Source organism: Panicum virgatum, chromosome 7N, assembly GCF_016808335.1.
Source record: "Panicum virgatum strain AP13 chromosome 7N, P.virgatum_v5, whole genome shotgun sequence".
NCBI classification, from domain to species: domain Eukaryota; kingdom Viridiplantae; phylum Streptophyta; class Magnoliopsida; order Poales; family Poaceae; genus Panicum; species Panicum virgatum.
This window is the reverse complement of record NC_053151.1, coordinates 22,490,480-22,507,260: the sequence shown is the minus strand read 5'-3', so window position 1 is coordinate 22,507,260 and position 16,781 is coordinate 22,490,480. Positions and strand designations below refer to the sequence as shown.

Sequence of the window (16,781 nt, the reverse complement as noted above, 5' to 3'; positions counted from 1 at the left end):
GCAGGCACTAGAAGATCATAGCAATGTATACAAGAATGCTAGTGCAAGTGAGACAATGCAAAATGTAAACATGTACAATGCATATGCACAATACAACTACCAAACCTAGAAAACCAAAAGAAGCAAAACAAAGACCTACCAAGCTAACCAAAACAAAGACCTACCAAGCTAACCAAACCGAGAAATTGACAAGTGCCGGATGTCGACTTGCGATCCAACCGACACCCACCGAAATCGGCATCAGAAAAGCCCACCAAAACCAGAGAAGAGTCCGCAGAGTACCAAAGACCAAATTCAGGGGTGAATTTCATATAGCTGACGATGCGTTTCACCACCTGCCTGTGGGAGGTGCGCGGCAAAGCCTGATACCGCACGCAGAGGCAGACGCCGAACTGGATGTCCGGTCGCGTCGCCGTCAGGTACAGAAGAGAGCCAATCATGCTCATGTACTCCTTCTGATCCACCGCCTCGCCGTCCAAGTCCTCATCAAGTGCCGTAGATGTGCTGATCGGAGTCGGCTGAGGAGACAAGTCACTCATGTCGAACTTCCGTAGCAAGTCTCTAGTGTACTTGGCTTGATGGACAAAAGTGCCCTGAGGAGTTTGCTTGATCTGCAGCCCGAGGAAGAACTGCAACTTACCCATAATGCTCATCTCGAACTCCCTGGACATCTGCTCAGAAAACTTGGAGACAAGAGCATCAGACGAGCCACCAAAGATAATATCATCCACATATATCTGAACTAAAAGAAAATCAGTGCCAGATCGCATGAGGAACAAAGTTTTATCAACACATCCCATTTTAAAGCCCTGAGCCAGCAAAAAGGTTTTGAATCTATCATACCAAGCTCTAGGTGTCTGTTTCAAACCGTAAAGAGCTTTCTGAAGTTTATAAACACGGTTTGGAAACTTAGGATTTTTGAAACTAGGGGGTTGCTTCACATAAACCTCTTCTTCGATAAAACCATTCAAGAAGGCAGATTTAACATCCATTTGGAAAACTTTAAAACTCTTGGAAGCAGCAAATGCAAGAAAGATTCGAATAGCTTCCAAACGAGCAACAGGGGCAAAAGTTTCCTCAAAATCAATACCCTCTTTTAGGCAAAACCCCTGGGCAACAAGACGAGCCTTGTTTCGAACAACCAAACCATCCTCACCCTGCTTGTTTTTGAAAACCCACTTCGTTCCGATGGGATTATAAGCAGGTGGAGGCTCGACTAAGACCCAAACTTGGTTTCTTTCAAAAATTTCAAGTTCCTCATGCATGGCATTGACCCAATTAGAATCAGAAAGAGCGTGTCCAATATCTTTGGGCTCAAAAGAGGCAACAAACGCTGAATGAGCAAAGCCAGCGATACTTGTTACCTTGGACCTGGTGACTCGCTCGTTGAGATCACCTAGCATCTGTTGAGGTGGATGACGACGCTGAATGTGTCGCGGTGCTTCCCGTGTCGAAGTCGCCTCCTCCTCAACCAGAGCTGGTGCCTCCTCAAGTGCAGCTGGTGAAGCCTGAGTCACCTCCTCGATCAGCCCCCGGGAAGTAGACGTAGTCGGGTCGGGGCCGTCGTCATCGTCCGAGCTCGTGGCAGAGACGGCTGGGTCCACAACACGCGTGGTAGCCTCAGCCTCGCCCTCTGCAGCTTCTTCCTCCTCATCTTCAAAGATGGAGGTGCCGAGCTCATCATCTCCTGCAACTTCAAAGACAGAAAAATTGCACGGTGCAGTCTCGTCAAAAGCAACTTCACAAGTCTCTCTGATGATGTTAGTATCAATAATCAGCACACGGTACGCTCTAGAGTGAGAAGCATAACCGAGAAAAATACCGTCAGACGAGCGAGACTCAAACTTATCAAGATTTCCATCTTTCAGTACAAAGCACCGGCAACCGAAAACTCTTAGATGGTCAACATGGGGCTGGCGTCCAAACCGCAACTCATAAGAAGTCCTGTGCATGAAAGCACGCAAGAAAATGTGGTTGGACATGTAACAAGCGGTGTTAACTGCCTCAGCCCAGTATTTGCGAGGAGTCCTATGCTCATCGAGCATCGTCCTCGCCATCTCAACAAGCGTCCGATTCTTCCGCTCTACAACTCCATTCTGCTGTGGAGTGTAGGGAGAAGAATACTGGTGTTCAAGCCCTTGATCACTGCAAAAGGCGTCAAAACGAGCGTTTTTGAATTCTGTGCCATTGTCACTGCAGATCGCTCTCATGGCCTGGGATAACACGTTTTTCAACCTCAAGACCAAGTCTCGAACAAACTCGAAAGCCTCATCCTTGGTTCTCATGAAAAAGACCCAATAATAGCGAGAAAAGTCATCCACAATCACAAGAACATACCACTTTCCACCAACAGACATCACCCGAGAAGGACCGACAGTGTCCATGTGTAGCAACTCTCCAGGGTGAGAGGTCATCACCTGATTAACAGGTGGATGTGAAGTAGCAATCATCTTCCCGTGGCGACACGGATGGCAAACAAGGTCCTTTTCAAACTTCAATTTGGGCAATTCTCGGATCAGGCCAAGTGAGCTTAGTCTCGACAACAAATCAAAGCTCAAATGTCCAAGTCTCCTATGCCACTTCCACAAATCAGAAGAAGGACCAGCCATCAAGCAACGAGAAGGGCCAAGAGGAGTTCCAGAGAAATCAACCAAGAAAACCCGATCGCGAGGTGTAATCCGGCAAACCAAATCTCCTCTGGAATCAAGAACACGCGAACAGCCCTCCTTAAAGCGAACATCAAACCCCTCATCAAGAAGTTGCAAAACAGAGAGCAAATTAAAGCCAAGATTCAAAACAAAAGCAACTTCTCTCAGGGTAAAGCGATCAGAAACTCGAACAGCGCCAAGTCCACGTACATTTCCTCTTCCATTATCCCCGAACACAATGTACTCCTTTGAGCGCATCGGGGTGAGGCTGAAGAACCATTTGTCATTTCCGGTCATGTGGCGCGAACAACCGGAGTCCATGATCCACCCGTTCTCCAAGCCTCCGACCTGCACATCAGTAGTGAGACAAAGGGTGAGCAAATGTCTCAACACTGGGGTTAGCAAAGTGAGAAGCAAACCAGTGTTGAGCCATTTGCTCTACAGAAGGGTTAGCAAAACCAGACAAAGCGTATCCCCCGTCCCGTCTACCGCGTGACTGACGAACACCACCGCGAGGAAAGCGTGGAGCCTCAAAACCTCCTCCAAAGCCTCGATCCCGTGGTCCATAGCCATACTGAAAACGACCAGGAGCACAGCCGGCAAAGCGACCACCCGCTGGAGCACGGTAACCACCACCGTCTCCCTGACCTCCACCTACACGGCGCGCCCTAACATCTTGCCTACCACCATGCCGAGAAGGACCATGCACCCGAGCAGAGTTCATGTCCGCGTTCCGTCTCTCCTGCTCTCTCCTCACAGCCCGCTTCCTCCTAAAGCAAAACTCCTCCAGGTGACCTTCCCTGTCATAGAACTCGCAGTGGTACCTCACCTCACGCTTGGGAGGTGGAGGCCTAGCCTGCGGACGGGGAGGAGCAGCCCTCTTCTTCTGGGCAACCTGGGCTGTGGCAGCAGGGAGCGTGTCGAGGGGATTCCTCAGCGCATTGGGCTTTGGAACCCAAACCTGCTTCTGCGGAGGTGCTTTCGGTGGTTCTTTAAGCACACCATCCGCGGGGTCAACAAGCGAAGGCTGCGTGCTCGTGCTAGTAGTGTTTCCAGCAGCCTTGCCAATCTTACCATACAACCTGTCAAAGTCTGACTTCGTGTATGTGTAACTTCTTAATCATCATGCCCAACTGCGGCTCACTGCTAGAAACCCAACTTAGAATCGCCCTAAGATAGGTATTCTCATTCTCCAGGTTGGCTTTCTCTACCGCAAGATTTCCAAATCAGAGATCAAACCAGGGCAAACAGAGCAGTCAATAGGTGGGCTAGACTCTACGACCTTAGTCTTTCCAAAAGACTTGATCAAAGCGTTCTTCTCCTCTAGCTCCGACCTAAGCGTGGGACAAAGCTTACAAGCGCCAAGCAAAGCAGACCTAGATCTAAGCTCCTCTAGTTCACAAACAACAGTAGCAAACTTGGACTGCAAGGAAGCTAGATCAGACTTGAAGATAGGACACTCATCGTATTCAAGCACATCACTAACAATGGGAGCGTCCTTGATAAGTTCAAGCTCATGCTTGGCCTTGGCTAGCTCGTGAGAGACGTCAGAAAGCGAAGTCTTAGCAACATCTAAGTTCGCGACGTTCTCATCATGCTTGGCACGGAGAGCAACAAGATCATTCATGTGAGATATGCAGCCAGCGCACTCATCCTCACTAGATTTCTCCCTAGCACAAGCCAGCTCAGCACTAAGCTTTCAACGCTCTCTAGCTGCTTCCTTAAGCAGCCTCTTCTGGTTGTCAAGAGCGGCGTACAACTCCCTAACCTCTGTATCAAGCAGGTCGATCGTGGAGTTTACCTCTGAATCGCTCTCGGATCCAGGAGAAGAGCCGGAGTGCGTCGGTGTAGCATGTCCACCCGAAGATGCACGAGCACCATCGGCTTCGCCCGCCATGGTGCAGAAGCTCTTGCGCCGACCGGCCGCCAAGCAAAGGCCGATGAAGCCGGTGGCTTCCTTGTCCCGCTTCTCCTTCTTCTTGTCGTCATCGTTGGAGGTCGGTGAAGAAGAGCGGTCGGTGTCGGAGCTCTTGTCGAGGTCGCTGAGCTGCGCCAGGAAGGCCTTCTCCCGCTTCTTGGCCTTGTACTGGAAGCGCTTCTTAAGCGACTCCTTGTCGAAGCGTCCTCCCCGGTCACGACTGCGGTGCTTGTGGCGCCGACGCTCCTTGTTGGAGCCTCCCTCGTCGTGGTCGCAGTGGCGGTAGTAGTCGAAGGAGTTGTTCTGGCCACCGCCGGACTTCTTGGGGCAATCGGCGATGAAGTGGTTCAGATTGCCGCAGTTGTAGCACCCGGGGTTCTTCTTCCTCTGCCTGTTGTGGTAGACGCGCTGGAACTTGCTGATGAGGAGGCACAAGTCGTCATCGCCCAGCGTCTCCAGCTGCTCATCTGAAACAGAAGGCAAAGAGGCAAGAGAAAAGCCAAGAGCAGAGTTAGCGTTAGAGCTCGATCCACCACCTGGGCCAGTCACAAGAGAGATGCTCTTGGAAGGAGGGGCACCATTGAGCTTGGCTCGTGTCTGGTTGTCCACCTCCGTGGCCTTGAGCTTACTGAAAAGCTCGTTCACGGTCATAGTCTCATAGCCTGCAGACTCAATGATCGTGTTCACCTTGAGATCCCACACAGAGCGGTCAAGTGCATAGAGCAACTTGAGAGCCTTCTCATGCTCTGTGTACTCGAGGGCACCAGCAGATCTGTTCGCATTGACTTTGTTCACAATCGACTGAAAACGACTGAACATCAAGTCAATGCTCTCACCCGGCTCCTGTGTGAAGTTCTCGTACTCACGCCGGTGAGTCTCGAACAGTCTGGCCTTCACTTGAGGTGTACCCTCGTGGTAGTTCTCAAGGCACGTCCAAATTTTGTGAGCTTCTTGAAAACCCTAGACGCATGAGAACTCCGCACGAGAAACGTCAGCGAACAAGGCATTGACGGTCTTGGCGTTAGCCTCGCGCTGGGTCACCTGGAGAGGTCTGGTCCGAACAGCAAGCACCTCGTAAACCTGGTTCGTGGTAATTTCCTAGACATCGGCTCCCATGCTCTGCAGGAAGGCTCTCACGCGAACCTTCCAGTAGGCATAATCCTCGCCGGAAAACACCGAGATCTTACCAAGACTCGCCATGGTCGCCGAGTGGTTTTCGAATCGGTTAAGGTACTGGAAACCTCAACCGAGCTCTGATACCAATTGAGGGACCGAAGCCGGCGACCAGAGGGGGGTTGAATGGGAGCCGATCAAAATTTCTTCAAAATTTGAATCGTCGGCCTATATCCCGAAAATCACCCAAGCCCTCAAGCGTTCTGACCAGAGTTTGGAATAGCTATGCAAAAGCTAAACCAACACAAAAGGCCTCGAACGAGCGAGCAAAACCACGAAGCAAATCGGAAGCGAATCGAAAAACTGCAGAATTGATCTGCCAGGACCGGTCTGACCGGTGCATTGGACCGGTCTGACCGGTCGCGGCTGTTCAAAAACTAGTAGACCGGTCTGACCGGTCTTGCCTACCGGTCTGACCGGTGGCACCTAGAAACCCCCCGAAAACTTAGATTCAAACGATGAATCTCAACCAAACGACCACGAAAATCGATGAAACTTGGGGGATAGCTTCGCCCCTACCCCGTGAACATATCCCTAAGAGATCTCATCCTAAAGATCAACAAATCTTGAGAATTTGAGGAGAGATCAAGAAGGATTGGGGTTTTCTCAAAAACTCAATAAATCCAATTCAAAAGAGCTTGTGATTCCAGAGGGTTTGGGACAGGATTAGAAGCACGAGAATCACAACAAAGAGCTCGTAGAATCCTCGCAATCAAGTGCACCAAAAACGAAATCGAAATCCATCACACAAGGGCACAAAACGAGGGGATTGGATTGATTCAAAAAGCCCAGAGGGCACGAGGAGGTTAGGGCCTCCTTTCCCAATCAAATCCACACAAGGTCTCTCAAATCCATCAACCAAATCTACTCTAAAGAGAAGAACAGAGGGAGAGGAACACAGGGGTGGCGGCCTAGGAGATAGAACAATTCATGGACGAAATACAAAAGCTGCAATTAACCTAACACAAGTGAAGAGGGTACTTATACCCGCGGGACCGGTCAGACCGGTATGCTGGACCGATCAGATCGGTTGATTAGACCGGTCAGACCGGTGCCAGGGACCGGTCAGACCGGTTGGCCTGCAGCACCCCCTGTACACGATCTCATCCGATGGCCGAGGTTTTTTCTTCGAAACGAAGTCTTCTCCGCGATGCCGCCATCTTGATGAAGATCAGGTCTGCGGTTTTGAAGGGTCCGTGAAACCCGGGTAGGTGGCCGGTTTTGAGAAAACCGCCAAAACCTCACGCGCGGGAAGATTCCAGCCTCCACGCCGTGGCCCTAGACTTCATTCCCGCCTCGGCCTTCTGACGGCCCTAGACGCCGCCCGACGCCCGTCACCTCCTCGCCCGCAGCGAGGCCCTAGATGCCGTCGACTCCCGTCGCCTCCGTCAGTCCTGAGACCGATGCCCGTGCCTCCACGACTTGGCATCTTCAACTGCCATCTGCCTCCTTGGTTTTGTGGCGCAAACCAAGAAACCCGCCTTCCGTCGCCGCTTGCGCCCTTGATCCAGGAGTGGACGCCACAGCTGCCGCCCGGTCCGAGCTCCGGTCCCGGCTGCCCTTCACCGCCGTCCACCGCACGGTCCATCGGCCACAACACCTCCACGGCAGCTCCCCGTCGACACTCGACGCCCATGTACCTGCAATCCAAAGACCAAGCGCACGATCACACCGCACGGTTGACAATTCACTCATCACAGTCAGGATAGAGTACTCTCGTTCCTCAGTTTTTGTCATGGCCGGGTTGACTGCTTAGCTTCTTAGCTTTATTTTAATACTACAAACACAAATAAAATCATAGCAAATAGGAAACAAATCATAAAAACGCTACAAAAATATCCAGCATCTCGTAATGGGTTAGCGCTCCTAGGATGTACATCCTTGCCTTGTAGGGTTGTGCTAACTCTAAGGCTTTTCTACCTAAAATATTTTTATTTTGCCTTTCTTTACTGGTTTTTGAATTGAATAAAATTTGGTGTTAAATTAGAGAAGTTGGATCTGTACAATGGATCAGAGTAGGGGGGGGGGGGTGCCTTGTAACATCCCGATTTTATAGCTGTTACTTCCGCAATTCAGCCCAATATATTCTCTGGTTGCGCCTATTAACCGAAGCATATATGCAGCGGCTGGGTATATGGATCATGAAGAACAATCAATATAATATGCCTATTTAACTTTTGCCTTCTTTTTCTCAAATTATCTTGTTTTGTGCAGTAACAACAGCAGACAAGGCAAGGACTGGAATAAGGGCGAACCTCTTTTCTCCGTCTTTTCTTGTTGCCTTGTGGAATTTTACTTGAATCCGTTAAGATTTCCAATTAACCTCACTGCAGCTCAAGGAGTCATATTCACTGGATACCAGGCAACAGTCAAATACCCGTAAAAAGAATAAGGCCTTGTTTGGCACAGCTCCAGCTCCAAGATCTACGCTGGATCCCGAGTTTATATGATAAAATAAAATACTTTAGATTTTTTATTTTGGATTTAAAATAAGACCAAAATAGCTTAACTAAATGCTATTAATCCATCCATAGCTCCAATCCATGGATTTCTAGAGACGGGTATGATTAGCTCCAAGAAATCCATATATTTCCTGGAGTGATTCCCAGGTAGCCCTACTATTCGCTGAAACAGTTGTATAACTTTGTAATAGAATCCATATATAATGAACTTATTTTCTTCAACCACAAAGGTTTGTCACGATCAAGTTGTAATCTTCCAGTAAATATTCGTACAATTTAGAGAAATGGAACTTACAACAAATGCTCATAATTTAATTAGCACATACTAGTAAGGAAATCTTAAGTTACGAAAGGTGTGGCAGAGGGTTATGTTGCTCGGTTGGCCAAAGGTTGCTAGATCGAGTGGTCTAGACTTCCAGCGGCTCCCCCAAGGGTCCTGAGTTCGAACCCTCGTGAGGGGCGAACGTTTATGTCTGGGGTAAAAAAATTTCCCTCGCTGTGGAGGCAGGGTTCGGGAGATTTTTTCGGTCGGAGACTGGGAGTTCTTCTACCTAGCCTGGTCCGGCCTGGTGACCGTGTGTGCGCGCCTTAGAGTGCCACACGGCCCAGGTGTCCAGCAGGCGTCTGATACCGTGGGGACGGTCTGTACCCCACCGGCCGAGTTTTTTTTTATGTTACTCGGTTTTCCTACGTCTGGTTTCCAGCATGGGTGAATCATTGTTGGTTGGCGCATCGATGGTTGCCTGGGTTGTTGGTGGGGTGCGCCCCTGCGCTAGTCAGCCCGTGTCGCCCGCCCTCGTCTGGATTCAGTGGCGGACCCAGAGATTTTTTAGAGCCTGGGCAAACATAACAACTAACAAAACAAGTCGTGTTTGGTTCATACCTCCACCTGCCGAGCCACAACGCGAGTGATGCCCAAATTCAGCGCTCTATTTGCTCAACGGCAGAACGTGGCACTGAAATGAACTATGGCGCGTAAGGTGTGGGGCAGTGCGGGCCGTGCGGACACGAACCAAATAGAGCCCAAATTGAGACACGGATACATCTAATAGAAGCAAAGTCAATAACATAAATACTTTTTGAAAATTTAGATGGAATCTGCAATTTATTTTTTTATTGATATCCGAATACCCCATCCGACATTCCACGTGACATCAGATGTGAAACCTAAAAACTTTTCACCCACCAACTAAACACCCCCTAAATACATATTTGAATAAGGTACATTAAAAATTAGTGTTCAAGAACTGAAAAAGTTCACAAAGGTTAATAGATTTTTGGTCAAAACTGTAACATCAGATGTGAAACCTAAAAAATTTGAAATCTGCTTGTCATGCAAAACTGCGTTTGAATTTCTCAAATTTGAAATTGAAATTTGTAAACGACCTCGGATGGTGAAACTACCAAAATGAAATATATACATCTCGAAAAGTTATTAAACTTTGTAGTTGACAAGTTTTTCATTTGAATTTGTTTCGGGCCCTAAATACTTATTTCAAATTAGATGAATATAAATTGAGTAGCACGAATATCTTAATTATGCATGACCATATGTGTAGTAGAGTGGTTAGCTGATGAACGCATAGAGTAGGAGGTCAAGGGTTCGAGTGCCAATGGCCACAAAGTGTGCGAGGCCTTCGTTTTTCAAAAAAGGAATGTTAATTTTTTTTGCAATTTTTTCATGATTTCTAAAAATTACCCTTCAGCTCTACAGGCACTGCCGAGATCATCGGTCAATGACTATCAGTGCAGGATCAATGATCCAGTTATTTCTATGTACGAATTGTTACAGTTCTGAGAAAATAGTGCAATAGCTATGCCCGGATTGCCACAATTCAGAGAAAATAGTACAATAGCTGCAGTTTTTTTTTTGAATCAATTACAGTAGCTGCAGGTGAGGAGCAGACGACACAACGCCCAAATTTCCTAATCTATAATCTTGGCATGTAGTAACATCTGCTTGGCGGACTAATGAGGAAGTGGCAAACCGATTATACACACGGTACATTGTGAAGTACATCTTCTGTAGTGCAAGCACACATAGCACAAATGATACTTCAAATCCACATCTAGTGCATACTCATTGAGAGTTTGATCTTGGCTTTCAAGCTGTTGAAGCCGAGGCGTCATGTAAAACAGTTGCAGCTGTAAGGGGAATGACAACTCCTTGACTATCTGCATCTGAACCAGGATGGACATCAGCTGGAGAAGCAGTAGCAGAGAGTTGAACCCTGAAAGACAAGCACACCAAGTATTCAGAGAGTTGAAGAATTTCACAGTACAAGAATTTATGCATATATAGTAGTATGCATGCAGCAAATTTCCACACGAGGATTTTCATCAGGAACCATTAATTGTATTGGTAAGTTCAAGAACACAACCGATACATTTATTATGTCAAGGTAACTTCATGTAATCCAAACCAAAACAATGTTCAACAGTGAATCAATTGGAAGCAGCAAGACCCTGATATCCTAGCCTGCTGAAGAAAGGTACCTTCCAGCAATGCACACATATCTTAGGCCCTGTTTAGATCTTTACCCGTAAACCCCGTAAATGCAAAAAAGCTGTCACATCAAATGTTTCGACATATACAAAGACTACTAAATGAAGTCTATTTACAAAACTTTTTACATAGATGAGCTGTAAATCGCGAGACGAATCTAATGAGCCTACTTAATCCATGATTTGCAACAGTGATGCTATAATAACTATCTGCTAATTATTGATTAATTATAGATTAATTAGCATCATTAGATTCGTCCCGCGATTTACAACCCATCTGTGTAAAAAGTTTTATAATAGACTTCATTTAGTACTTCAAATTAGCAAGATTCCAACGCAAAAAAATTTGCGCTCGAACTAAACACAGCCTTAATTCTGGTGTATAAACGGCTGAGTACAATTCATGTCGATGTAGTTAAGTACTCCTCTAGTCTAATCAACTACCCCTAGTACACCGTTTGGAGGAACACAGCCTAGCACATCTAGAATACACTATAACTGACGTTGGTTAACTAGATGATAGACACAGTTCTGAAAGAAATCTTACAATGTAGAGATAAATTTATTATTAAAAATAAAACAGGGTACCTCAGTGAGCTGCAAACTACAACACTGAAATTCATTCAGCGAGACCAATGAAAGTTCAGGTTTGATTCACTACGAACATCTAGGTAGCAGCAACAGAGAGGAAGGTGCAGGAAATGTACAGGCCCTCTTCCAGAGCGAGAATCGGGACTGCGTTCATAGGGCTGTGGCTGGCCGGAGATGAATCGGCGGGGGCGGGGTGGAATCGGTCGCAGTCGAATGAGCGAGAATCGAGACTGGTTCACAGGAGATGACCCGAGCAAAGATGGACGGGGAAGAGAGGTGGAGTTACCTGCAGGGCACCGCAGCCACCACTAGTCGTCGTCGCGCGGCTCAGCAACGCATCCGCGCGGTGGCCGACTCGCCGCCACATCCTTCGTCGAGCAATGCCTCCTCCAGGAACTTCTGAAAGCACCACTCGATGGTCACCGATTCATCGCAGGTGGATGGCGGCGTCAGGCGACAGGCAGCCAGCGGTGTGCGGAAGCCGTGACTAGTGGATGACGACGTGTGGAACCCTAGAAGAGTTTTTTTTCTTTTTTTAATCAACAAGAAGAAGATATTAATCTAACTATACTAATTGTATTGTCCACCCGAACAATAGTACTCAAAAAATTATTTTTGCATTTATGGAGTTACAGTTTTACCCTTGATAAAAAAAGGAACCACCACAATACAATTCCCGCCCTATTCTAATCCCCAAATTTGTGGAGGCAACGGAAGGCGATTTGGCGCATATGGCCCACCGTCCATAGACACAACAATCGCCTCCCGTTGCCTCCGTCCCATCGCCTCCCGTTGCCTTCTGTCTTTGTAGCCGTCGGATCGATCGCTCTCGGTCGATGTGAGCCATCAAATTTTTCCTCAATTATTGTAAAAAAATTTCTCCATATAATATGCCTATTTAACTTTTCCCTTCCTTTTCTCATATTATTTTGTTTTGTGCAGTAACAACAGCAGACAAGTCAGGGACTGGAATAAGGGCCAACCTCTTTTCTCCGTCTTTTCTTGTTGCCTTGAGGAATTTTACTTGAATCCGTGTTAAGATTTTCAACTAACCTCAATGTAGCTCAAGGAGTCATATTATCTAGATACCAGGCAACATTCAAATACCTGTAAAAAGAATAAGGCCTTGTTCGGCACAGCTCTAGCTCCAAGATCTACGCTGCATCCCGAGTTTATAAGATAAAATAAAATACTTTTGATTTTTATTTTGGATTTAAAATAAGACCAAAATAGCATAACTAAATGCTATTAATCCATCCATATATCCAAATCCATGGATTCTAGAGATGGGTATGATTAGCTCCAAGAAATCCATATATTTCCTGGAGTGATTCCCAGATAGCCCTACTATTCGCTGAAACAGTTGTATAACTTTGTGAAACAGTTGTATAACTTTGTAATAGAATCCACATAAGACAAGCCCCTTTGAATGGGAAAAAAAAGAGAGTAAAGAAAAGGAAGCTATATCAGGCCCCTTCTTGATTCCCAAGCATGAGCGACCTGGAATCAATCATGGAAAGCAACGATTCCCTGAGACACATTCTCCATTTCCCTTTACACACGGAGCAACAGGATGTCCAATGCAAAGAGGTATCACTTCACATGGCTAACTTCTGATGCATATATGCTTTGGAGCAAGAGCATCTAAGTTTATAACTTGCATCGATAACAAAGTCTTCCGCGTTAGCGATGGATCATTAATCAAGATTCCATGGACTTCATACAATTTTTATATCCCCGAGTAGACACTATACTTTCTATGATTTTTTTTTACTACGAATGAACAGAGACTTTGCTTATTTTCCGTGAGAAGAAGAGTTGACCCATTTTATGAGGGAAACCAGGGCAAAACCCTTACAACCGCCCAGGTTAACCTTTGGATAACCGGTGGGACTAGCAAGAAGAGAGAAAAGGAAAAAAAAAACAAAAAGACACAAACGCCATACGATGCTGTACAGATTTGACGGGGTCTGACAAGGGTCATCGTTGCCAAGCTCACCACAGACCAGCAGCTCCGACTTCCCATGGCAAACAACAACCACTACAACAATGTCAACACGCCTGCAGCCAAACCTACTGCCGACCATCCTAAAGGAAACAAGCCTCACATCATCGTTGCCGAGCATCGGCAGTGGCATCCTCAATGTTGCAGCTTCGACTTTGCCTCGACGAGCCCCGGTCCCTAGCAAGGATCAGACGTCTGGCTGGGCACAAACATATCTTCACAGAAGCAGGAATCCCGTCGCACCCTTGCCCTTCAGCCAAGGCCAAATGAGATCACCTCCGCCATCTGACAACCGATGCAGTTGTGCAAGCGCCAACTTCAAGACACAGGGGCAACCACCAGAGAAACACCTCCAAGGAGGACACGACATTGAGACACAGCTGTTGCTCGTCCAACATTGGACAAGGTTTTCACCCGGATGATCGAGGGGTAGGAATCTCTACGATGACACCCCCAAGAAGGGAACCGGCACCCTAGGGCGTCGCCATCATCGGCACCAGCCAATTACTAAAACTGCATAGTGTAACCCTTTGCAATAGATAGCCATATTTTCTTGTATTGAAATATATATACACTTCATTACCAAAACTTGTCAGAAGTCAGAAGCCCAACCAAACAGTTGCGTGCTTGAGTGGCTTTTGCTGGCTTATGTGAGATGTTATTATGAGGCATATAATATGCATGAGACATTTTATTTGTTTGTAAGCCAATCAATAATAACAACTTTTCAGAAAAGCTAAAAGCCAAATTAAAAGCTTCAACCCAACATACCAAACAAAGCCCTAATATAAAACGGGGATAATTCCCCGGAAACTCGAAAGAAGAGAGAAAAAATACCAAAAGTTTGATGTCTAGCTCCTTTGTGAATTCCATAGGAAGGGAGTCTTTACGTGGCGAACTATGGTTAGAGACAGCCCACTTCATCGCGTGGCATCGTGCATGTTTGTATATCAGTAGGAATATATGCCCATGCCCTACTGCGATGCCATCTCCACTACCAACATATGGTGGATCCATCCATCCGTCTCTTGGTGTGTAGTTATCCAGGGCATCTATAAATACTCTCCTGGCCAGGCACCTGGTCATGTGCAAGCGCTTGCTCCCATCAATTGATCCATCCATATCTTGGTGAGTAGTTTAGTTGTTCAGGACAAGTAGCGAGCCATGGCCAAGGTTCTGGTTAGGGCCCCCGATGTCACCGGGGCTGCTGGGCATGGCAACGCACCAGCGAAAGGGGCTGCTGGCCGCGTCAAGGGACCGGCCAAATCGAGTGGTGATTTTGGGACCCCGGTGACTATCACCTGTGATCAGAAACCGGGTTATGCCTTGTCCATCAAGAAGAGCTCCATTGTTCTTGCACAGATTGACCCTTCGGACCCCAAGCAGGTGCCAACGATTAACTAATTAAGATGCATGCACTGTACACGATGCATGTGTAACTACTGAACATATTGGATGCTTATTTGACAGTAAAGTGCCATACGTTTATGTCGTTGAACTAAACCTGCTCCTCTGTTATGTATTAATTATTATATTTCTTATCCTTTTATACAGAAATGGGATAAGGACGATAGCTGGGGCGATGGCTTTGCTATTGTGAACACAGATACCAACCAGGCTATACAGCGCCCTCCTGATGGTGCGGGCCATCGGGTACATCTACGCTCTTATCTCTTTTTGTTCATAATGCGTATATTCCATAGCTACTATATACCCAAGTGATGACTAAGTTAATTACTCCCACTGTTCCAAATTATAAGTCGCTTTGACTTTTTTGATACATCTATTTTGCTATGTATCTAGATGGGGTAAAATGTCTAGATACATAGCAAAATGGATGAATCAAAAAAGTCAAAATGACTCATAATTTGAAACGGAGGGAGTAGTTAATAAATGTTGGGTGAGGTTTTTTTTTACCCTTCACTGAATGACGATAATTAGGTGGTACCTTCATATATAACTCCTGCTGATGCACTGTACACAGCCTCCGTTACGAGTCAGACGTGATGACTTATAAAAGTCACCATGGATAAAGTTAAACAATTTGATCCAAGTAGGGGTGGCGTTACAGACATACGGATCATTGCCCTGTTGATTGATATTGCATCTCTCTGGCTGCAGCTTCTTCTGGTGAAATACGATTCAGCAAATCGGGATGATTCGGTGATGTGGAAGCAGAATAATTCTAAATCAAGCCCCATCCGTGAGCACGACGACACTACTCTGGTCTTCGATAGTACCAAACGCGGCGACGACACCGTGGTGATTGTTGCCAAAGAAAGTAATGACGCAACAAGCCAGAAATGGACCATCGTGAACAAGTAACTGTGGAGCCCATCATGACGTAAAGAGCGCACTGCATCGCTCTATCGAAGCACATAAATACATATGTATATATAGAATAAATAACTCGGCCAATAAACTTGCGCTTTGATCCTCCTTATGCACGTATATACATGGAGGCCACAGATGCAAGCGTGGGGAAACGGCGTGACATACGAGAGTTCCTTTCTTGTGCAATACGATACGTCTGTACTTATAAGTGTTTGTGATCAATAAAGTGCTTATCAGCGATGCGGTGTTATGATATATGCAAATCGTGCCGTACTGTTCTGTGTCTTTTATCCAAGACCAGGTTACAGCGCGACCCGTCGCGTTATGCGCTGAACGCGCAACCCCCCGTTTTCCATCTCCAGACATGCGAGCGTGCGGCGACTTGCCATTTTGCCATAAAAAATAAGTACATTCGTTTTGCTCGCACGCCACCGCAACTCATTGCTTATCTATCTGCACGTGCAATACATATATCGTTAAACTGGCGCACTATTGTATTGTTTCTTCCACTTATTTAAAATGACGCTGCTTTCACATACAACATCCGTTTTTAGTTCTTCCACTAAGTAGGGCGAGATGCACAAAACAAGACCCACATTGCATATGTTTTGATATCATTTTACGTGTACTTTCAACTTATGTGCATTAGTACTATCAATTTATTTACTTAGATATAATGCGTCAACTTACATTCATCAACTTATATAGACGTATCTACATATAAAGAAAAGTTACCAGCAAAAAAATATATAAAGAAATAGTGTATCAACTTATGTTGTATGTATAACAGAAATTGTATAACACTACTACAGAGTCACTCTTTCGAGGCAGCCGAGGATCCTTTCTACAGAACGCCTCTACATAGAGGTCTCTGAAAATGAGCTGCCCAGCAGCCTATGGAAATCAATCTACAAAGTCGCAAATGATTTGCCCAGCAGCAGCCGCCTCTGTAACTGATTTCCATAGGTGGCTATGGATATATAGGAGTCGCCTCAATAAAGTTTCCGGCAAAAATTTCAGAAATTTAAACATTTTCCTTCCAAACTTCAAATAATTTTAAAAATATGTTGCCTTTGGAAATTATTTACAACCAAACAACATGTATACTATGTGAAACAACTTGTGTTAGTATTTTTATTAAATTC

At 46.2% G+C, this 16,781-nt stretch overlaps 1 protein-coding gene and 1 long non-coding RNA gene across 2 annotated transcripts; one reads left to right on the top strand and one right to left on the bottom strand.

Annotated features, from left to right (window-relative positions):
• Nucleotides 1–10,004: 10,004 nt before the first annotated feature.
• LOC120683559 lies at nucleotides 10,005–11,777 on the bottom strand. The gene is made up of 2 exons (XR_005678827.1): nucleotides 11,584–11,777; nucleotides 10,005–10,432 (listed from the first exon to the last, which is right to left on the bottom strand). It is a non-coding gene; the product is annotated as an uncharacterized LOC120683559 (long non-coding RNA).
• Nucleotides 11,778–14,376: 2,599 nt separating this feature from the next.
• LOC120682566 (ricin B-like lectin R40G3) lies at nucleotides 14,377–15,891 on the top strand. The gene is made up of 3 exons (XM_039964525.1): nucleotides 14,377–14,688; nucleotides 14,857–14,955; nucleotides 15,424–15,891. The coding sequence occupies exons 1-3, from the start codon at nucleotides 14,467–14,469 to the stop codon at nucleotides 15,625–15,627; spliced, it is 525 nt and encodes a 174-aa protein (XP_039820459.1). The 5' UTR covers nucleotides 14,377–14,466; the 3' UTR covers nucleotides 15,628–15,891.
• The last annotated feature ends 890 nt before the right edge of the window (nucleotides 15,892–16,781 follow it).